Source organism: Vicugna pacos, chromosome 24 (genome assembly GCF_048564905.1).
Source record: "Vicugna pacos chromosome 24, VicPac4, whole genome shotgun sequence".
Classification (NCBI taxonomy): Eukaryota; Metazoa; Chordata; class Mammalia; order Artiodactyla; family Camelidae; genus Vicugna; species Vicugna pacos.
The window spans coordinates 13,774,993-13,798,364 of NC_133010.1; the positions used below are offsets into that span (position 1 = coordinate 13,774,993).

The 23,372-nt window shown below is 32.7% G+C and overlaps 1 protein-coding gene across 2 annotated transcripts in view; it reads left to right on the plus strand.

Annotated features, from left to right (window-relative positions):
- The window catches only part of TRAPPC8 (trafficking protein particle complex subunit 8), a 63,215-nt gene that overhangs the window by 21,429 nt on the left and 18,414 nt on the right, over positions 1-23,372 (plus strand). For both annotated transcript variants that reach the window (XM_015239924.3, XM_006205073.4), the window contains exons 10-19: positions 1,863-1,963; positions 5,318-5,423; positions 11,466-11,597; positions 15,111-15,335; positions 16,258-16,366; positions 17,782-17,976; positions 18,394-18,524; positions 19,695-19,769; positions 20,259-20,385; positions 21,904-22,058. In XM_015239924.3, coding sequence (XP_015095410.2) covers positions 1,863-1,963; positions 5,318-5,423; positions 11,466-11,597; positions 15,111-15,335; positions 16,258-16,366; positions 17,782-17,976; positions 18,394-18,524; positions 19,695-19,769; positions 20,259-20,385; positions 21,904-22,058 — 1,356 coding nt within the window. The remainder of the gene's footprint in view (positions 1-1,862; positions 1,964-5,317; positions 5,424-11,465; positions 11,598-15,110; positions 15,336-16,257; positions 16,367-17,781; positions 17,977-18,393; positions 18,525-19,694; positions 19,770-20,258; positions 20,386-21,903; positions 22,059-23,372) is intronic.

A 23,372-nucleotide genomic window follows, 5' to 3' on the forward strand; every position in this document is an offset into this window, starting at 1 on the left:
GCAAACAAAATATGGGGATTTATTTTGTATTGTCTTAAAATACAGATGAAAAAACCTCCTGCTTGTGCAACAGCTAAGCTCAGAGCTTTTTCCCTTCCTAGTGAAGGTTATAATTGTATAATTGTTGGTTTTGATCTCCTTGCCTAAGAAAAATTGTTTATGAATGAGTAAAAATTCTATTTGTACTGATATCACTCTCCTATTTACCATTCACGTAATAGCTAATTGATAACAGACTATACTGTCTGATTTTTTTGATGAAAATTATAGATGTTAAGTTACAGTAACTATAAAGTTAAAATATATATCACAGTAAAACCAATAATGGGAATTTTTAGGAAATAGTGGATTTTTTTGTAGTTTAATTTGTCATAACTAACTGAAGATTAAGTAAATCATTCCAGTTCTTGATGAAAGCCTTTGTAAAATGTATTAATCCATTGTTGTCAACTATAAGAAATGATTTAATGGCTGAATATTTGAAGATTGTGCAGTAACTTGGAATGATCATTCTGAATGTTTTTATTGTATCTGTAGCAATTGTCAGTTTGTGTATATATTGATTTAATATTTCTTACAGAATTAAATTAGAAAATAACTTAGAATTTGGGACCTTTTTTTTTATAGGACTTTTTTTTAGTACACTTTTATTGATGTGAATATATATACGTAGTATATATAGTTCATATGCAGCAAATATGCATATGCATATGCAGTTCATATGCAGTGTATTTTTTGTACAATATTATACCATATATGCAATGTGTTAGTTTTTTGTATAATATAGAACCATATAGATATTCATTATGTATATTAGTTAAAATATAAACGAGTTAAAGCATGACATTTCAGAGCTGTAGAAAATTTCATCACATAGAAATGATGTATTTTCATTCAGTTTCTTCAATAATTTTGGAGCTGACACTGTGCTGGGTGCTGAGGATATAGAGATATTGTGAAACAGATACAGTTCACTTGTCAGGTTAAAGTCTTTAATCATATCTGTCTTTAGATAATTACATTATTTCTGTATTTTTTTCTATTTGAAAAACTGTTGCAGAAAAATGTTTGTTTGTTCTAAAAGTGGAGTAGCATTAACAACTTTTCCCCCCAATTTATGAAAGTTTTATTTATTTCCGGTTAAATTTTTGTTAAAACTTGGTCTATATGAGACCACAGGTATGGACATAATAGAATATTTTACTCAAAAGCCAATACCTTTCTTTTATCTTCACTTCTGAATCCTTTAGCACTATTGTATATTACTTGAATTATTAACAAGGGAATGAGTTTTTAAAATGAGTTTTAAGAAGTCCTAGAAAATTAACAGTAATGTAGATCTCAGAAATGGTCTTTGTGCCTTCTGTATGATATAGGATGTAAACTATAGAGTGTGTAAATAGCTGAAAAGTTACACAGTGCAAGCTGTTGTGGGCCCTGATTTCAAATTTCAAAGCCAGTAAATTGGAAAGAGATGCACTTTATTTTGTCTCTCTCTGTATTCTGTCATTGGTCTGTTCTCTACTCATTAAGGAATAGGGGATTAGGAGGAGGTGGTAGTAGAAATCTTAAGCTGGGCTCACTTGGTAGTTTTATATAACGTAACTGAAAGTTTTTACTAGGTCTTCTTAAAAAAATCTCATTTAAATACTGAATGACAGACTTTGGAATTTGACTGGAGTATTTTATACTTGTATGACTGGCATATAAGTATATTTTTCTAAGTCTGCATTAGGCTATTAAATTTATGTGGATACATAAAAAAACTCAGCAAACTTCATTCCTGTTTGTAGGCTTCCTGAATACTGTACTGTAAGAGTATCCTCCTTTTAGAATATTATAAACAATTTCTTTTCGTCTAGGAAATGGCAGCAGTGTCAGCTTTTCTTCAGCCAGGAGCACCTAGGCCATACCCTGCACATTATATGGATACAGCAATCCAGACGTACAGGGATATCTGCAAGTAGGTGGCTAGAATGTTTATGTTTTACCCATTTCAAGGTACATTTGACGTTTATATTGTTATTAGATATAAATGGTTCTTTGTTTTTTATGCTTTAAACTTAAACAAGCTCCCAAATCAATTTAAGATAGTCATGGACAAGATGAGGTGATCTTTTAAAATTAGTATTTTATTACATTCTCCTTTCCTTTCCTATTTTGTTAGATTTGTGTCTCGGAATTTGTTATATGTAATGTTGAGATTATATGTTTGATTGAGTGATTTGTGTTTAAGGGGCATCTCTAACTACACTGAAGCCAGATATTATGCAGTTTGAACATTCTTTGTTAAATAGGCAAATACAAAGAGTTAAAGAATGGTTTGAGTAAGAAAATGAGAAGTGTTTCTGTACACATAGGGCGTTCTGTTGGAACTCTATAGGAGTTAGAAATCACCACCTGAAAAGAAGGGTGGTTGGGATTTGATAGCCATGAAGACATTTCAGGAATTGCTATGGAACAGAGTTTTGGATATAGCATTACTGGTGAAAAGGAATAGAGCCCTGAGTGGGTTAGAAGATTTGTGTATGTGGAAAGGTGTTTTGAGAGAAATCAGTGTAGGAGAGCTTGAATTCTCATTCATTATTATTTTTAAGCTGTAGTTAAGATTTATGTAATAGTAAATGGGGACTTACTGAGTATTTGAGTAGAGCCTCGACATAATAAAAGTTATTTTTCAGGAAGATTTTAATATGACTTTTCTGTGTAGAATGGATGAGTTAGAAGACAGAGACACCGAGGCAGTTTTATCGCCTATAATATTGAAATAGAAGTAGTAGTAGTCATAGCGGTGTGTTTACAACACATCACTAGTAATAATAATGAACATTTATTTAGTGCTCAGCATTTGCCACTATGCTTAAGTAATTTACATGCTTACTTAATCTTTACAAGAAACCTGTGAAATGGTGGTTACTATTATTATCCCATTTTACAAACAAGGAGATTGAAACTTAAGAGTTTAACTTGCCCAAGAGCACGCAGCTAATAAATGGTGGAGCTAATATCAAATCCTGCCCCTTATACTTTCTATAATCTGTTTGAGAATATATTTGGAGATTCTGGCAGGAGGAACAGGCTCCTGTCAAAGAGGAACCTTTGAAGGATTCTAAAAAGGAAAGATTCAGAAGATAGAACAACTGTGAAAGTGGGACAGTAAGGAAGCAGAGTAGTAAAATCCTTTTTCAGGAAAGATTTTCCTTGTCTTCAGGAAGTGCAGAGCTTTTGGAGAGATGCACATAGAGTGGTGGAAAAGAACAGTAGTAATACCAAGTGGCCCAGATAGCCAAATAAGTTGTGGCCTCTGGTTTTATCCTCCTGGTTGCAGCAAGCTGTGTGCTTTTTCTAAATACACACTTACTGTTATGCATTTACCTTATAATCTTCATTCTAAGTTACCATAATTGGTAAGATTTATTACCAATTTAATAAATATTTTGGATAAATTAGAAACACTGCATGAATCATACATACCAATTTTAAGAAGCTTTAAGAAGCTCAGAAATACTAAAATGTAAATAATTTTTTTTTAAATACAGGAAATACAGTATTATTTTTGCAATACCATCATCTACTTAGAATGCCAGGCTCCACTTTCTAACTGATGAGATCCTATTTATCCTTATGAATTTCTTTCCCTTTATGAAGCCTTCCCTTCTCTCCTTTATCTCCCCGAATCATAATAAAAGTCAGTCGTACCCTATTTATATCACTTTTATATGATCTGTTTCTACTTTTAAGTAGGGATTGTGTCATGGAAACACTTGATTCCTTAGCACTTCCACTGCCTGACACAAATGACTTTTTAAAATTTTACTTAAATAAACAAACTAATTAAGTCCTAGACTTGGTAGCTTTGTGACTTAATAACTGATCACATGGGGAAATAGGTGAGGAATCAACCATGAAACAATTATGTTAAGATTTATAAACTTAACAAAATTCTGTAAGACCTGAGTGTATTTGAACATATTGTAGTATATGAGTAGGTGCTGGCAAGAAGGAATTAGTCTTTTGTGTTCATTAAAATATTCTCAGATACTCATAAATATCAACCCTCTGAGAAAAATGATGAGTTGTAGAAAGTTTATGGTAGATCACTATGGTAAGTTTTGAAAGTAATAAATTGTATTTTCTGATATTTTTAAAAGTTAGTAAACTTTGATTGTAATTTTAAGATCAAGTGGTATTTTGATACAGGGGTTAGAAAGTAAAATGAAGAAACTTTACTGCTACAGTTGGCACTTGAACAAGATGGATTTGAACTGTGTGGGTCCACTTTTACATGGATTTTTTTCAAGAAATATGTACTACAGTATGACATGATCTGAGGTTGGTTGAATCCACGGATGCGGAACTATGGATACTAAGGGGCAACTGCAGATTTTTGGCTGTGCCAAGGAGTCCGCGACCTTAACCCCTGTGTTGTTCAAGGATCAACTGTATTTCTCAACAAAAGAATCCCATTGTAATTTCACAGAATGTTTTCATTTATTTTATTATCTAAGAACAAGTGATCCAATTTTAGATTATTGACAGTAGTAGTCCACAAAGAAAAAATCAACTGATTTTGCGTTTTTACAGAAAGATTTTGCTCAAAAATAGTCAGGCAACACTGGCTCCTTGCTGCCTCCAAGTGAAACATCTCAGTGATACTGCCAGAGAGAAAATGCCTAATTATTCCTAAAAGTAGTCAGTAAAATGAAACACACATAACCAGAGCTTGCAATAAGGAAGGAGAAAGAGATATGGGTGAAGTGTTTATATTCCTTCCTGTTTAAAAGCAAGTTTTGTTAACTAACTGCTGGTTCAGAGATACCAGTTAGGTTCTAGCTTTTTCATATATGAAATGAGACTTCATATTGTATTCTTACTACAAAATTATACAATGATAAAAAGTTTTGATGAGTTATGAGAATTCTCTGAAGTTTTTTTTTCCAACCTTTTTGTTAAGTGGAAAACATGGACATGGATTTCTTTTTATTTGAAAACTAGAATTAGAAACTTTTGTTGAACACATGGTTACTATGATGTACTAAAATATGACTATAGTGCTAATTATGTTTTTTTTAAATTTTTTATCGAGTTATAGTCAGTTTACAATGTTGTGTCAATTTCTGGTGTACAGCTCAATTTTTCAGTCATACATGAATATACATGTATTCATTTTCATATTCTTTTTCACTGTGAGCTGCTTCAAGATCTTGAATATATTTCCTTGTGCTGTATAGTATAAACTTGTTTATCTATTCTATATATACCTGTCAGTATCTGCAAATCCTGGCTAATTATGTTTTTCTTGTCTTTTTTTCTTTAGGAATATGGTATTGGCTGAAAGATGTGTATTGCTTAGTGCTGAAATCTTAAAAAGCCAAAGCAAATACTCAGAGGCTGCAGCTCTCCTAATACGGTTGACCAGTGAGGTACTGAAACTATATAGTATTTGTTTTAATTAGTATTGTTTTGTATTTTTTAAAATGTTTATTTTTTGCTCGAGGGGTTATGCAAAATAAAATTTGAAGGGATTCTCTCTTTGGGAATTTACAACCTGGCTACTTTAGTAATTTGTTGAATTAATTTTAAATGCAGAATTTTGTAAACTGAATTTATTTTGTTTACACACTTTTAAGTCTGCATTATTATTAAAAACAAACATGCACTGTGTATCTTCTACAAATTAGATTTTGACTTATGGATAACAATATTTAAACCAACATGCATATGCATTATTCCTAATGTAAAATCGACATTTAAAAAGGATACCCAGGAATTTTTAAATTTTATTTTCACTCATATGAACTTCTTAAAAATCATCTTAAGCATTTAAAAATCTGGATTATGAATTGTTCAAAAGGGAGAAAAATCCGTTTTTAGTTGCTATTGATGGTTTACACCAGCCATTAAGTTGCATTGACTAAAGGCTTGTGAAGAATGGCAGTAATTCCTTGTCAGTATGATTAAAGACATACTTTTTAAATGAATGCTCAAAAATAGTAAAAACAAAATCAAGCACCTTTGTTTGCCCCTTAGGTATTAATGTACCCTGGGGTTTTAATCCTTGGATTTTAATCCTTGGACCACTGTCCTTTTTTATTCTATACATGTTTTGGGTAATCTATTCACAGTCATGATTTTCACTCTCAAATCTGTCTCCAACCTGACGTCTCCTTGAACTTTAGATTTGTATGGCTAGCTGACTTTTAGATTTATCTGCTTGAGTGTTTCCAGGGCACCTTTGAGTTGACATATCAATAACTAAACTTGCACTTTCTTACTTTATAGAGCATGGTCTTAAATTATAACCAGCCAGCTCCTCATTTGCTCAAGGCAGAAACTACTTGAAATGTATTCTTCTGTGCTGTCAGTGACACAATTAGGGGATTTTTTTTGACTTCTTAAACATATTTTCTGTTTATATCTTTTGAGTATTTTACTTCTCTCTCTTTTTTAAAATCCCTCCTACTGTTGTCCTGGTTCATGTTCTTAATATCCTTCTCCTGGGCTGTAGCCCTTTTCCGCTTTCTTCACCTAATTTGGTAGTCCCGATGTCAGCCCTGTCCTTCAGTCTTGTGCAGTACCCAGGATGCTCTAAGCGTCCCTGTCCTGCCCTCTCACGTGTAAGACCTGATTTGTCATATTGTATTGGGAATCATATTTAATCAGTTAGCTTCTTGAGAGTAGGGAACTACGTTGCTTTCTGCATTTTTATCCCTAGTACCTAGCACTGGGCTTGATGTATGGTATATGATTTACAGATGTTTGTTGAACTGAACCATTAACTATTCTAAAAAAGTTTCTGTAAGGTATAACTAAGTAGGCTAAAGAATGATACTAAAAATGTTTAATAATTGGTATTGCATGGACACTGTCCAACACGAATAGTTGCTGGACGTAAACTATTTAGTAGAGCTGAATATAGGCTCTTGAGTGTGTTAATGTTCTGTATTGTATTAAATAACCTTAACTTGGGTTTGAATATGTTGCTCTGTTTTTCAACCTAGAGATTATCAGTGAATGTAAAAGGAATTTATGGTTTAGGAGCTTGAATAAAATTTCTTTGGAGCATATTCTTCTGTCTGCATTGTAACCTTATTATTTTCTTTCATTGTTCTTTTTTCTTTCCAACTCTTTGTTTTAACCTTTCTTTTTCAAACCTGGATGATTTATTTTATCGTAAAATACTAGGAAATTTGTCATTTTTATTTACTACTTTGGAGTGATGGATGGAGGTAAATGTGATATATTTCCCCAGAAATTGTGATTTTTCAGTGGCCCTTCCTGCTATACCTTTCAGATATTTCTTTCAGATAACATGAAAGTAGAGACTGCTAGGCATAAGGTGTCTAAGATTGTTAAATTTTAACTAATACTTTGTATTTATTGTAATTTTGTTAACTAGAAAGGCTGTATAAAATGAAAAGCAGTTGCCCTGAGGGTAGGAAACTGAGTTATATAGTCTTCACGGTCATGAATTCTTTTTCCTAGATTTTTGTTAGTGTCATTATAGCAAAAGACAGCTGTGAGGCCTGGATGAAAAGAGTTGTGCTTGACTTTATTTTTTGGACTGTAAGTTTACGGGCAAGTGGATCTTACTGTGTTACGCCCTGGGATTTTCAGCAAGGCAGAGCAAACCCAGCTTGATGATAAACATGCCACATTTACCAGCATATTACGTCTAAATTTGGTGCTTAAGACGTGGTACTTTCCCCCTTCTTGTGTCTCCATTTCTGTGTTGAACATTTATTCTGGTCTTATAACCCTTTTTGTCTGTTGCTCCACCTAAATACAATAAATCCGTTTCTCAGGGATAGGAATAGCAGCAGTTTTTTAAAATAAGTTTCTCCAGCTTGGGAGGAACTGTTCCTATGGTAAATTGATCAGCTGCTAGCACCTTCCTATTAATTTCACAATTATGCAGAGAAAAAAATTTTAGTGCCATGCCATCCTTGAGATTTGATTCAGTTAAGTTTGTGCAGCTGGTGCCTTTATCAGCTGTTTCTTTTTATGGACGTGTCTGTTGAAGCCTCTACTTCAAATGATTTTTTTCCCCTTTATTTATCCTGATATTTTAAGTTAATGTTGCCTTTTTGGCTTTTGTTTAAATTACATCTTGGTTGTGGGCAAAGTTCATAGGCTGGAGTTGTTGAAGTGGTGTCATGGGGTTTTTTCCTTAGTTCCTTATAGAACGTGTGTAATAGACTTGTCACAGCATGGATGTGAACTACCACTAAAATTAAAATTTGTTCTTTAACTCATTCAGAGCCTCTGCTTTCTGCATAAAACTGTCACTTGGTGAAATTCTTCCATTTTTATTCTATCAACCCTGATGGCAGTTGCCATTCTTTTTAGAGCTCTATCTTTTGTTTTCAAAGTAGTGCTTTTTCTACTTTACTTGCCACCGTCAGGAACTAAATGAACAAAGCTGCAGTGAGTTATGAGTGCAGGGTGTTTAGCTCTGAAAATTGGTTCTTTCTCAGGAAACAGCTTTACTGGATCCAAGGGGCAGAGTTTGCTTCAGCTAAATTAACATATGCCCTGGACTTCCAGGTCTCTCTTGAATTGGTCAGTCTGATTAAATTTGAGAATGCTGAGGGTTTACTGTGCTGGTTCTCAATTGGATTGTGCATTAGAATCATTTACACACCATCAAAGATATCTAGGGCATATTCCTTATCTTAATTAGGATGTCCAGGATTGCCGCCCATCCAAGTTTTGCAGGTTGATGAAGCTTTGTAGGCAGTTAAAGAAATATTTTTATGCTGTGTGTGCATGTATGTATGTGTGCATGGAATAAACTTAAGAAATTTATGGGACTTAAAGAAACTGAGGCTCTGCTGAGAAGCCTAAATAAAATTCCAAAATGGAAGATGTAATTGGAGGGGATTATCTGTTCTAGGTATTAAAATGCTTATAAAGCTAGAGAAATTAAAACTGTTCACAATGATCAGAATAGAGAGAATAATGCAATAGAATGAGGATTTAAATAATACATATGATTAGCTGTCATTATATTAGTGGGGAATGTTAGGTTCACTGGGAGGTACTGTGACATCTGATTAGCTGTTTGATTCCTGTCTTATTCATTACATGGTAATATAATTACAGCTTTACTAAGTATAATATTAAAAAAAACACAAAACCTAGAAGAAAATATGGGAGAGCATTTTTTTAAATCTAGAATTGATAACATTCTTTCTTAGTTTGATGCAATATTTTGAGGCCATAAAGGCAAAGATAGTATGTTTGACTACTAAAGAATGAACTCTTTCATGTCAAAACTGGGAAACACTATTGTAAGTGTATTCAAAAGCCTAATATTGATTAAGTATACAAAAAGCTCTGACAAACCAGATAATCACAAAAACCCACTTACCAATGAGCATAAACAGGCAATTCACAGAAAAAGTACAAAGACCGTTAAACATATGGAAGATGAACAGCCTATTAGTAAAGAAAAATGTATGTTGAGGAACAAAGTATTATTTTTCTTTTATAAAAAGGTAAAAAGTTGTTTTGATGATTTTTGGCTGAGTAGAGTGGAAAACGAACTCTCATTCTCTGTTGATGGGAATTTTTATTGGTACAGCTTTTTTGGTACCAGTTTGGCTATTATAGCGATCAGGATTTGAAATATATGTGTAGTTTTTATTAACTCAGCACTTCTACTTCCAAAAGTTTGTCTAATAAAAATATTTGTATAGTTACTCAAAAATGTTTTTATAAAGATTTATTGAAGCATTTTTTGTAGTAATAAAAGTATGTAGCAATATGAAATCAATTGGAGACTATTAATAAATTATGGTCCATTGTATAGACTACAATCTATTTTAAAATAAGTGAGAGATGTAGATGTCTTGGGAAGATGTCCATGATATTAGGTTAAAAAGCAAGGTAAAGAATACTCTGTACATTGTCATTTACATATAAAGAAGTATGTGCATTAAAAAATTTGTTGTACTTAACATATAAGCACATAAATATATATATAAAAATATGGAGAGCGAGAAATGACTCAAACCAACACCACACGGTAACTGCAGTTACCTCTGGCAAATCAGCTGAGGCATGAGATGGGAAAGAAAGATGCTCACTTTTTTTCTTCAAACATTTATTCTTTAAGGGAAAAAAGAGGCTGTATTAATTTTTAAAGAAGGAAACATTTTCCTAAAAACTTGAAAAAAGGAAGCTCCTTAGCTCCCCCCAAATAATTCTGATGCAAACTCTTGATTAAGAACTGCTTGTTAATTGTATTGTCCTGATTTTCCCCACTCACTAGCTTTTGGACCTAACTTAATGAGAAAAATCATCTGATCTTTTAGTTTTTGTTATGAGGGGGTTGAAATAGATAATAATATCTACCATTTATTGAATGCTTTCTAGATTGTTTCCTCAGATCTGTTTCTATTCTAATATAATTTTATGATTGCTACAGAGATAGTTATAGTAATCAATGGTCTGTGAACACTTTTTGATATAACTATAATTTGTTGAAATTATTGCATTTAAAGTCAATGTTTTCTGTTTTCAACTTTCCCTGGGGAAAATAATGGCAGCAGAACACATGGAAGGGCATGGTAAGTTCAGCTTGAGAATAGCTGAAAACCTAGAGAAAGTTTGGTGAAAATGTTGTTGATACTTGATCAGCAACCTTCAGTACTTTCTCAGTTATTTGTAAAGTGATGATGGCTCTTTCAGTTGAAAGGTTTTCCTTATGGGTGAGTCTTAAATGAAGTATGTGGTTTTTGTAGAGACTGATAAGTCAGTTGAAGTGGAAAGTAATTTGGGTTGTACCATTTACTAATACACTAATAATAGGTGATGATCTTTAAAGGGGAAGCTTCTGGACTTTTTAATGAAAAGCGGTCATTTTGGCCCTCTTGAATTGAAGCAAAAACTGAGAATTCCTTTTAAATACAGTAAAACTTTATAGAGGATAGAGTTAGATTAGAGTATTTCATGATCTATACAGATTTTGTTTCATCTTTCCTTTTTCCTTGGATGGATGGACATATGTTATTGTATGTCACAGGTCAGTTTCCAGAAGAAATTAGATTGGTGTGAATCTATTTTTTTTCCCTGTACTCTGTTTTCTGGTTTATCTTTAAGTCAGTATACCTGTATTAAATTTCAAGTTTATATATTTTTTTGCCATTTGGAAAGGGATTGTCATTTCTTCACAGATTTATGACATAGTGTATGTCATAACCAGACATTTGGCTCCATGAAAAGCAAAAGAAAATATTTCATGGTAGAGAATGTTTTGAATGATTTAAAAAATAATATTTTGTGCATATTGGAAAAAAGAATCTCAAGACTGGCATTGTCTCTTGATCTCTACCCTCAGACATTTCTAAGTTAAACGTTGACTATGCCATATATTATTTTAAGAAAGTAAATTTTTTTCACTGATTATCTTTTTACTTTTAATTTTGTGAAATTAACCTTTTTCTTTAAACATTCAATAGGATTCTGATCTTCGAAGTGCACTTCTCTTGGAACAGGCGGCACATTGCTTTATAAACATGAAGAGTCCCATGGTTAGAAAATACGCGTTTCACATGATATTGGCAGGCCATCGGTTTAGTAAAGCAGGGCAGGTAAGTGCATTTTCTTTACAAAGAAAATAATTTGTTATTTATTTTAATTTTCATTTGTCCTAATTTGTTATTTTATGAATATATGTCATTTGTCAATTTTTTATGATTTAAAATTCTAAAAATGGAATTAAATTTTGTTCTGAGGTCATGTGTTATATTGGTAAGGACATGAAATTTGGATTTAAATCTAAGTTTCAGTCTTGATCTTCTGCTCACAACCTGACTTTATTAAGTTACTTCTTTGAGCCCCCTTTTTTTTTTTTTAGTTTATAAAATTTGAAATTTTACCCAGGTTTTTGTGAGGTTAAACCAAATCGTGTTTGTGAAGGCCAGATATACTGCACTTAAATAATTTTATTTCTTCTTAAAGGTGGTTGAACCTTCCCTACTTCATCTCTGGTCTTCTGTTGTCTCTCAGACTGTCTTATAATGGTATTTACTAAATATTTAATGGCTAGAAATCTTCTGTCTCTTGTCCCTGGAAACAGTTTGGTAGGAAGAGATCTTTATTAATTTGGAGAGATTTATCTGTCCTCAGTTGTCCTTTTAAGCATTAGTTGGAGGGAGCTTTCTGGAGGCAAAGAGTGGTAATAGCAGTGAGATACTGTGGTTTACTGTAAATAAGATAGAAGGATTGAGTAGTCATCTCTGTATTCTATGCTGGGAGCTGAGCATACACCACCCATAGAACTAACATGGTCTTGTCTCTTAGGGAACTTTTTAATCTAGTAGGGGAGTATTAGGATTTTTAAAAATTTAGTTAATATGAATTTTTATGAACATATTTACATTTTTCAGAGTTTGTGCTAACCAGAACATACCAGTGTTTTAAACTGTATGCTATTTCACAGATACAAATAAAGATGTTCAAAAATTATTCTCAATTTCATGTAAGAATGCCATGAGTTTTGAAAAACACCTTTTCAAGATTGGGTTCCTTCCTCTGTTTTTGGAAACTGACAAGTTAGAAAATATGTGAGCTTGCTTTATATTAAATATAAAACTAAGAATATTTATAAAACCAAGACTTTATAATAATTGATGCACTTTATGAATTAGAATTTCTCAGGTTCTGAAGTGGGGGAAGAAATTAAAAATTCTATCATTTTTCACAACTCTTTTTTCCATAGTAAGCAAAATGCATCTGAAACATATTATCCCATTGTTTGTCTTTGCTTCAAAGTGTTCTATTCAAAAATCTACAAAATGTATTAAGCATGTGGTTTCTTTTCCTTAGAAGGGAAATTGTATGCCCCATTAGGAATAGTCCTGTGTCTCTTGTTAAAAATAAGTCATCCTTTTTTCGCATCTTTCTCCACTTTTGTGAATAGTTTCATTTGTGATTATGATGTCATTGGATCTGGTATTTACAATCTGAAGGGCGTATTGCTTCTAGGAAGTTATAACAAATTAAAAATGCTACGCTGTGGTAGGTTGAGATGCATTTGCTGTCTGGCCTATAATCATCTCTAACTATAGTTATCTAATGGAATTAATGATTTTGAGGTAGCTGGTTTGCTGTTTTGTGACCACACCCTATATACCTTGAACCCAGGGAATCTCCTTCTTAAATACTATGTAGAAACCTGAAAATATAACTAGAAATGCAGACCTATTGGAAAAGCAAATATATGCCCTAGTAAAGCTGGTTAACAAGTATCTTCTTTGGAAGATAGGGTACTCATAGAGCACACAGTTCTGACTGAGGCCAGGTTGTTTCTGAGAAGCACCAACATTTCAAAAATTCAAATGTTTCATGACATTTTCATTAAAAACAGGTGTGTGTGTTGGCAGGCATGAGTGAGGAGGATAGAGGAGATACATATATAGTGATGTCATTTCTCAGTCCTCTCTGAACATTCGTACTGAAGTGCTTATCTTGTCCCCAGAAAATTTTTTTTCATTAAGAATGTCAACAAGTAAAAGCCATTTACAGAAAGAGAACTGGTATTAGAAAAGATTAAAATCAGTTTAAAAAAAATTAAATACTAGAGAAGGTGTTTAAGTTTGTGCCCAGTATACCCTGGACAGTCTTTCTGTTCTTACTTTAAAACTCAGACTTTAAATCCTTGTTACCTCTTTAATCTCTTTAGACGTTTTCCCAAGAGAACCTAAAAAATGCACTTGAACTTGACACTTAGACAAATTCAGTTGTTCCTCTGTATCTCGCAGTTTTTAAGATTCAGTGTCTGTGCTCCTTTACTAAATGCAATATGGAGATTACTTTGTTTTTTGAAGAAACATCACTTAAAAATTATTTTGAAATAATGTTAAACTTATAGAAAAGTTACAACTACAGTTCATAAATTTTTGTTTACCCAAGCCATTTGAGAGTTAAGTTGTTTACCTAGTGCCCCAGTGCCCCCCAGTACTTTAGGACATATATCCTATTTCTTAGAAACAAGAATTTTTCTCCTGTGTAACCATAAAACAACAGTGAAAATGAAGAACTTAGTACTAATACAGTACTACTGTCTAATCCTCAGACTCCATTCAGGTTTTGACAGTTGCCCCGTAAGTGTCTTTCTTAATGAAGAGTCCTGTTCAGAAGGGTTCTTTGACTTTTATGACTTTGACACTTTTGATGATTATAAGCCAGTTATTTTTGTAGAGTATCTTTCAGTTTAGGCTTGTCCATTGTTCCCTCATACTGAGATTCAAATCAGGTATCTTTGTAGGAATACTGCAGAACTCCTGTGTTCTTCTCATTGAATGCTATCAAGTGGCAGATGATTTTGATTTGCCTTCATTATCTCTTTATCAAGAAAACATTCCTTAAAAAAATGAATAATTCTGGCTAAACATAGTACAGAGTTTGTAATCTACCCTGAAGAGGGGAGTAGGTGTTAGAGTTTATTCTGAAGCAAAGGATTTAATGGAGAGAAGCCTTTTGCTTGGTACCAGATCCCATCTTTAGGATGGAGGTTGTCTGAGTTCAGAGGGTGGCAATGACAATAAAATTAAAACCAGATATCTGCTCGTGGATGTGGCAGGATGCAGCAGTGTGCAGAAGAAAAGAATGCTAAACTCTGTCACTACCAATCAAGACAAATGTATGTACACCCAAAAACCGTATACTGACACATGTAGTGTTGGCACACACGTTACTGTTCAGCCCAGCGCAATGGTAGAGAGAGAGCTGACCATGACAAAATTTAAACTTTACAACGTAGCTCTCAGCTATAAGATAATGACCTAGTTCCAGCTGATCCATTACTCCATGTGCTACTGCTCTGGAAACTCCCAGGTGGTTTTCCATGAAGTCATTATTATTATCCCTGACTTCTTAGACTTCTTGCCCTTGGACAGAGCAGCTGCTTGCCTGCCTCAGGACCTCTTGGTTTTTAGCAATAATTGCAAAGGGGTTTTGTATATGTTGGTTTCGTTTTCCTCATCATCCCAATCTCTGTTAGAGGAAGAACTAACTACCAGTTACTAGACTTTTGTGTGTGTGTATTTTTTCCAGTTCAAGAGAAATTTAGATTGTAATACTTTTTGTGTATTTTCTTACAGAAAAAACATGCTTTACGCTGCTACTGTCAAGCCATGCAAGTTTACAAAGGAAAAGGCTGGTCTCTTGCGGAGGATCACATTAACTTTACCATTGGGCGTCAGTCCTATACTCTAAGGCAGCTGGATAATGCTGTGTCTGCTTTTAGGCATATTTTAATCAATGAAAGTAAACAATCTGCTGCTCAACAAGGGGCCTTCCTCAGAGAGTATCTTTATGTTTACAAGGTGAACACATTTTCAGGAATAGATATTAAAATTATACTTGTCCTTACTTTCAGCAAAAAACATATTCAGTACTGTCTAGTAGGAGTTTTATAAATGGTTTCATTTGAATGCATATAATTGTCTGTCATAGTGAAATGTGGTGGGCTAGGCTTTTGGTCACAGATCTGAGTTGCATTGCCCTTCCACAGTTCTCATAAAAGAGAAGTTTAATATTCCAGTAAACATTTGATTTGTAGCTGTACTTGGAATCTTAAGATGCCACGAGCTTTGTGGACTGTTTCTTCATTATGTATTTTTGAATTATAACTGACTTTGTAGTATATTGGATCATCTCACCATTATTTGGAAAAGTATGTTCCTGTCTTTTTCCTATGAAAGGTGAAGAGTTATGGATCTGTGGGAAGTAGACAGATTATTATGATATAACCTAGAAAAATTAATAGGAAGGAAAAGTATTTCACTGAGACAGGAGAATAGTAAATTTAAAGCATTGTTTCATGGAAAAAATGGAAAGTTGTAACTTTTTCCTCGAGGTCCATGAATAGTGAGTGTTTTATCTGTCCTGCAACATATAACTACCCCTTTTTAACTTGTTAATTTGAAATCATTGGTTAGACAGATGGCTGCTGTAATGAGTCACAGGAAATAAAATACACACGAAAATAATTTTTGGAGATTTAACATCCAGAGAGAGCTAACTAGCTGAGTAACCTTAGGGAGATTCTCTTGAACCAGAATAAATGACATCTAAAGTTCTTCCCAGTTATAAAATGTTATGACTCTTATGCATTAAGTAAAACTATTTATTAATATTCTTGCTTAATATGTGTTTAATACTTTCTGTGTTAAAAAAAAATGAGGATACACGTAAGATAATGGAGTTTTCTCAAAAATTCTTTTTCTCCTTTTGTATTTCTCCTAGAATGTAAGTCAGTTATCACCAGATGGTCCTTTACCGCAGCTTCCTTTACCATATATTAACAGTTCTGCAACACGGGTTTTCTTTGGCCATGACAGACGACCAGCAGATGGTTAGTAAAGTTTTATTTGGCTTTGTTACCTAGTGACTTTGTTTTTAAGTTTTTCCATCTTTCTCCATTTAAAAAATAATGTTTAGTTGTTAATATTTGGAAATAAATAACTGTACCATATTGTTTATCATACTGCCACCTAAACTACCACTTCAGTGTTTTTCCTTCCAGCCTTAAAAACTAAAGACGATTACGATAAAATTGCTGTAATTATAATGGCTTTTCTCACTTAATACAAAGAATGCTTATGTTATTACATAATCTTGATAAACATTTTTGATGGTTGTAAGGTAATCCATTCAGTGCATGTAAAGTATTTTAACGTTTGTTATATAGTTAGACGGTTTCCATCTTTTTGCTTATATAAAATCGAGTTGTAATGGACATCTTTGTGGATAAAACTTGTCTTAGCTTTTTATTATGGACAATTTTAAATGTATGCAGAAGCAGAGAACAGTTGCCAGCATTCTGCTGTTGTAAGGCTTTTTAAAATACAGGATTATTTCTCTAGGACTGAGCCTTAGAATGGCAATGCTAGGCTAAAAGTATAACTGCATTAAGGCTCTTGATACATGTTAAAGTAAACTTTGTAATTCTAAGCATTTTTAATTGGAGTTTAATATGTTTCTCCATGAGATCCAATTTAGTATTTTATTTAAAAATATTTCTCAGGATGCTTATAGCAGCATAGCAGTGTTGTTTTTAATAGCCAAAAAAGTGAAACAGCAGGGCCTGAGTCAATACATTTTTGTATAGTCATATGATGGTTTTATGCTGTAGGATATTAATGAACTAAATCTGCATGTTTCAACATGAATAATACCCACAACATAAGGTTGAGTAAAAGTTACAGAATGATGGATCGAATATCATTTCATTTATATACATTTCAAACATAGAAACCAGTTGTATGCATTGCTTATGTATACACTTATATTTGGTAAAATGAAAAAAAAAAAACGGATGTGAATGCTATACTTCAAGTTTGGGGTCGCTCTGGAAAGAAGTGGTGCCCGTGGACATGAAGGAGAGCAACAGGACACTGAGGACATCATTTATTTTATCAAAAATGTTTCAGATCGTATAATAAGGTTGACATTTCTAAAATTTTGATATATAAGTATTTGTTATAGTTTTCTCCATGCTTTGTCCATATGTTTGAAGAATTTTATATAAAATTGTAGAAGATTGGGAAAATGTATTCTTTCAGAGTCAGGAGGTAAAGAACATTAATATTATAAGTTAAGTTCCAATTAGGCTGGAATTAAGAAGAGGATATTTTTCTCTGAGATAATTGGAAATAGGCAAGAGTGTGTATATGTATTTATTTGGATGCCTTAGATTTTTATTTAAAATATATTTTGCTTTAGGGCAGGTGTTAATAAATATGTGTATTTAATACTTTTTATTTTTAGGAGAAAAGCAAGCAGCTACCCATGTAAGTCTTGATCAGGAATATGACTCTGAATCCTCTCAGCAGTGGCGGGAACTTGAGGAGCAAGTTGTGGCCGTGGTTAACAGAGGAGTGATTCCATCCAATTTCCATCCCACGCAATACTGTTTGAACAGTTATTCCGATAATTCAAGATTTCCACATGCAGTTGTAGAAGGTGATATGCTTGAATTTTTATTCATTTCTTGTTTCTTTTACTTATGGCATATTCAAGACAATTTTTTTGTATGCCAGATATGACTGGAAGCTGGGGATGCAAAAGTAAATGGAGGACTCATAATTTAGTGAACTGCACTTACAAACCCAAGCAGTGGGGGTTTAACACAGGAATATGCAATGTGCTTTTGGAACACAGAAGAGAGAATGACATTTTTTAGTACAGAGAGATTGGGGAAATCTTCTGGAGAAGGTCATTTTAAAACTGGATCCTGAATGAATGGACATTTATAAGATGATAAAGGACAGTCTAGGCAGAAATGCAGAGCTATGAAAGCAAGGTGTGTTCAGAGAATTGAAACATAGGGTGATGTGTAGGGCTTATTAAAGTTATTAATTTGGGCTTTTTTTTTTATAGAACCAATAACAGTGGAAGTGGCATTTAGAAACCCTTTGAAGGTTCCACTTTTGTTGACTGATTTATCGTTGCTCTGGAAGTTTCAACCTAAAGATGTCAGTGGAAGGGATAATGAAGAAGTTAAAGAACTAGTAAGTTGTTAAAAGGTATTTGTGATAAGCATGTTTCAGTAATAGTTTAACAGATGCTGTAATAACATTTCAACTTCTGTTCATTGAACTGTACTTTTTTAATGTTTATTTTCCCTAGTTACAAAAAGTCTTAATTGTTGCTGGTTAAATTCACTGAAGACATTTTGTGATTATATCTACTCACTGTGAATAGTTTTGAAAGATTGAGGTTTCCCAAGCTCTATTCTGACTTGAATTTTAGCAACCTTGATAATTTTTCTAATGTTTTTTGGATGCCTAGAATACAAATGAGAAGAGTATGACTTGTTTACGCTTGGAAATGTTTTTTTTAAGATTTATTAGTTTTTAAAGTTTATTAATCTGTTCAAGATAATTAGATTTTAAAGAAGGTTTATTAAAGTAAAGTGAAAAATTTTGTTGCATATAGTGAAGTTGCATTTTTTTCTATGAACTTCAGACTCTTTGGTTTTCTTCATGAGCTTCTACTGGTGATGGACTAAGACGTTGAACTGAAATTTAGGAAATATAATTTTTATTTCTTGTGTCAAATAACTAATTTCATGATAAAAGTAAAGCAGGGTTTGTAAGGGTCAGGTTTACCCCCAAAGTGAGCCAGTTAGCTCTGCTTTGTTACATGACCAGAGACCATAGTCTCTTACAGATGTCATTGATTTGGAAGAGACAAGCCGCTTTTGCTGTCTCTCACAGTTCTTATTGTCTACCGATCTGTTTAAGCTGTCATTACTTTTTTCTATGTGTAATTTGCCAATTTGGAAAAGAAGGCTGGCTGGGGTAAAATATGAAAAAAAAATTGCTTTTATTGTAGGATTAAGTTAAATGGCCATTTTGACCATTTTTGACAATGAGCAACTGAACTTTATGTCTTGAGGTTTTATCCTCTTGGTGGCTGTGACTTTGAGTAGATCACTTATCTTCGGCAGTTGAATTGGACTGAATGAAATGAAAATAAAATATATCAAGTGCCTGCTAACACATGACTTTACTCCAGGTGTGAAAACAAAGCACATTGCATATTGTCTAGCACATGGTAAAAACCTAGTAAATGCTAATTATAATTATTACTAGTGTTCTTAAATATTGATATATATAAAAATAATAATCTGATTAGAATTCATTAGAATGTATTTTACAAAATAATTTACTTTTCAGGTAAAAGGTGAACCTGAAATGATTGGAACTGAAGTTATTTCAGAATTCTTAATTAATAGTGAAGAATCTAAAGTGGTAATTGTTTTATTATTTTTCTGTCAAGCCTTTCTAAAAGTGAGATTGGAACATTTAAAAAATCATTTTATTCAGTTTGTTTCATATTCCAGTTTTCTTACAGACTAAAATTTAATTAGGAAACTGGAATTGCGCAGGAGGAAATTGGTTGGGAAAGTAGGTTTGCAGTGGTCTTTGGTTTGTTAATTTCCTAAAAGGCCTGTGAAAAGTTTTTGCTTTCTTCTTGGATAAGTGTGGTAATTTCGTATAATATTTGGTTGACAAGAATATTTTGATTTTTATTAAAAATATTGATGAGGATTCAGTCCTATAATTGTTGAATTTAGAAAATTTCTTTTGAAAAAAATGCTTTCCAGTAAGAGAAATGAATTGATAATTTAAAAATTTAGGTCATGAGCTTGTATTTCTGCAGGATTACGGAATTTAGGTATTGCACTACTTAAGATATTATGAAAGCAGATAACAAGAGTGACTTAAATATCTCCGCAGGCAAGGCTAAAGCTCTTTCCCCATCACATAGGGGAACTGCATATTCTGGGAGTTCTTTATAATCTTGGCACTATTCAGGGCTCTGTGACAGTAGATGGCATTGGTGCTCTTCCTGGATGTCACACAGGTAAAGCTATAGCATTGCTTAACAATTAGAAGCTAATAATTAAACCTCCTTAGAATAAAATGAATGAAAATGAGGTATTTTAATAATAGGTTTAATGTACCTTTAATGAAGACATTTCATCAAATGGAATAATGAATAATTTGGATTATTATGAACTCTGTCATTACTTCAAAAATAAACAACTTTGTTAATAGTCATTGGTAGACTTGAATTTAGCATTTACAAAAAGCTAATTATTAATACTGGGAAATCTTTTGAGAACACTTGGTCAATTTGTTGGTCCTTTTAACCTTGAGTTTGATATTTGTACTTGGCTACATACAGGATAATTCAATAGAGCATTTTTTTAAAAAGCATACAGGAGTGGAATGAAGCTATAAGTATTCAAAAATTATAAACAAAAAATTGATAATAAATTTGAGTATGATATTCTGCATTTTTAGTACTGTATATATAATTTTTGGTTGACAAACACTAGACAAGTTTCTTTTATAAATAATCTTGCTGATTTTTGAATATTTTAATATGTTAGCTAAGTGTTAAAAGCTTGAAACTTCGTCCCTTTCCTGCTGGTACATACCTAGGATCTTAATCTGGTACCACAAAGTTATGTCAGTAAAATATAGCTAATTCCTTAATTTAAGGTACCAAATATATACATTAGTATAATACTTTATGTAGTATTTTATGACATTAGTGAGAGGAGACCCTGAATTAACTATTAAAATAAATTGTATCTTATAAGCAGTATTTTTATATTTTAGTGTAGTTTCATTATTATGTAAAATGCTAATAGCGCTCTTGGTCAAATGAGGTATGGGGAATGCTACATTATATATCTGGTCTGGGAGTATCATGGTGACCGTCAGCACATTGAAGGCTCTAAGTATTCTGCAGGGAAGAGGTATTACCCTACTTTTTTAACACCTACTTGCACTGTGTGTAGAAGCTTTTGGGAAAAAAAATCTCACATGAATATTAAATGAGCTTAATTTTGAGAAAGCTACCTATATTATCTTGTAATTTTCTTAGTGTAATCTATTGAGATGTAGTTATTTATAATCCAGAATTAATTCAAATTAGTGTATACATTTGAATATGAGTAAAAGTAAAAGTTGACCTGTTCAATGTTTTGGAATTTTTTTCTTTGAAAATAGATCTTTTCTCAGCCTGAATCAATTTGTTGGTCCCAACATAGCTATTCTCTCAGATAGATCTTTTTGGTTAATAGTCATTAGGATTCAATATAGGCTTCAAAAAACTTCCTGTTTAGTGATGGGTAGTCCTTTTGCACAATAAGTAAATCCTAATAATAATGAGAAATTGGGCAGCATGCAGCAGGTGTGGTTCTGCATGAAAGTAAAATATGCTTAATTCTTTGATTAACCATGTTAATCAGTAATTGTCTAGAATTTTTCTAGAAATAATCTGAAATGTACAGTATTCATACATTCAAGCTAAGTTGATGTCAATTAATGTATCACATTATTTTAGGGCATTGATTGTATTTTATTTTAGGAAAACATTCCTTGAGTATGTCAGTCAGAGGGAGACAAGATTTAGAAATTCAAGGTCCGCGACTTAACAACACAAAAGAAGAGAAAACGTCTATTAAATATGGTCCTGATCGACGTTTAGATCCCATAATCACTGAGGAAATGCCACTATTGGAGGTATTTCACGTTTAAAAATTTCATGGACTTAATTTATCTATAAGGTGAAATTATATTTTGGGTAAATTAATTTTAGACTGAGATTTTTGATATGTTGAACTGCACCTTTATTAAGCTAGTGTTAAATAGATATAACTCACAAGGATAAGGTAATCATGCAAATTGGCATTAAGTCACAGGCAGGTTGTAAGACAGAATCCTCAAAATACTAATGGAAGTTGGGAAAACACTTCTAAAAGAACATTTTGATTGTTACTCAAACCAGTGGCTCTTTTTTGGTAAGATATGAAAATAATACAAGAATTAATTCTTGTAAAAATTTAAGTGCTATAGATAAATGTATAGATAAAAGCAGCATTCCCTTTACTTTCTTTATATCCCAACCTGTTCTACTTTTATGCCATATGAATTAAATGTCGTTTAGTTGCAAAAGATGGAAACTGATCCTAGCTGGAATAAACAAAAAAAGAGAAGGTATATTATTTAGTTGAGGGATTTTGGAATATCTCATGGAAGCTAAAGTATCATAGAACAGTAAGTCTTAAGGAACAATGAGGACTCAGCAGCTCCAGGGAATTGTGGCAGCAAACGTTTGTAAAGCCTTTAGAAAGCGTTGCTTTTTATATGACCTTAGTCTAACAACTTCTGGTCTTTGTGCCACTTTTATTACAAACTTCAAGTTTCTAGGTGAGAAATCTGGCCTACCTTGAAGGAGAAGTAGATGGGTAGTAGAAAGCGAAAAGTTACTAATGTTCAATTCCGTAAACATTATTTAATGTTTTCTACCAAAATACTAGAGAAATTGGTTAATCCAATAAACATGGTATGATGGAGGTCATTTAAGAGACCTTCTTTTATATTTGGATAAACAATAGTAAACATTAATATTAGTAAAAAAAAATCATAGACTATTTCCATTCCTAATAGCTTATGTCAGAAATGTTTTACAGAATTTGAAGTGTTTAAGGGAGTAGTGAAAGAAGTTCGCAATCTACAACATCTAAAGAAATAATCTCTTACTATATATTTATCAAAATAAGAGTGAGGTGAAAACTACTGAAGCTCATTGAGAAAAGATGAAAATTGAAGTGTCACGTGTTACTATCATGTGTGTAGCATACTGAAAGCAGACAGTGAGCTAGGAGCTGTATCTACTTACTTGAATTATTTTAAGTTCTCTTGGGGAAAATGGTGTTATTCCAAAACTTTTTCTTATTAATTTTTTTACTTTTTGTTAAGAAACATTTTAACATAGAAAAGCAGAGAGAAGAGTAGGCCCCTTCAGGTTCCCACCGCATGGGCAGTATGTCGTGT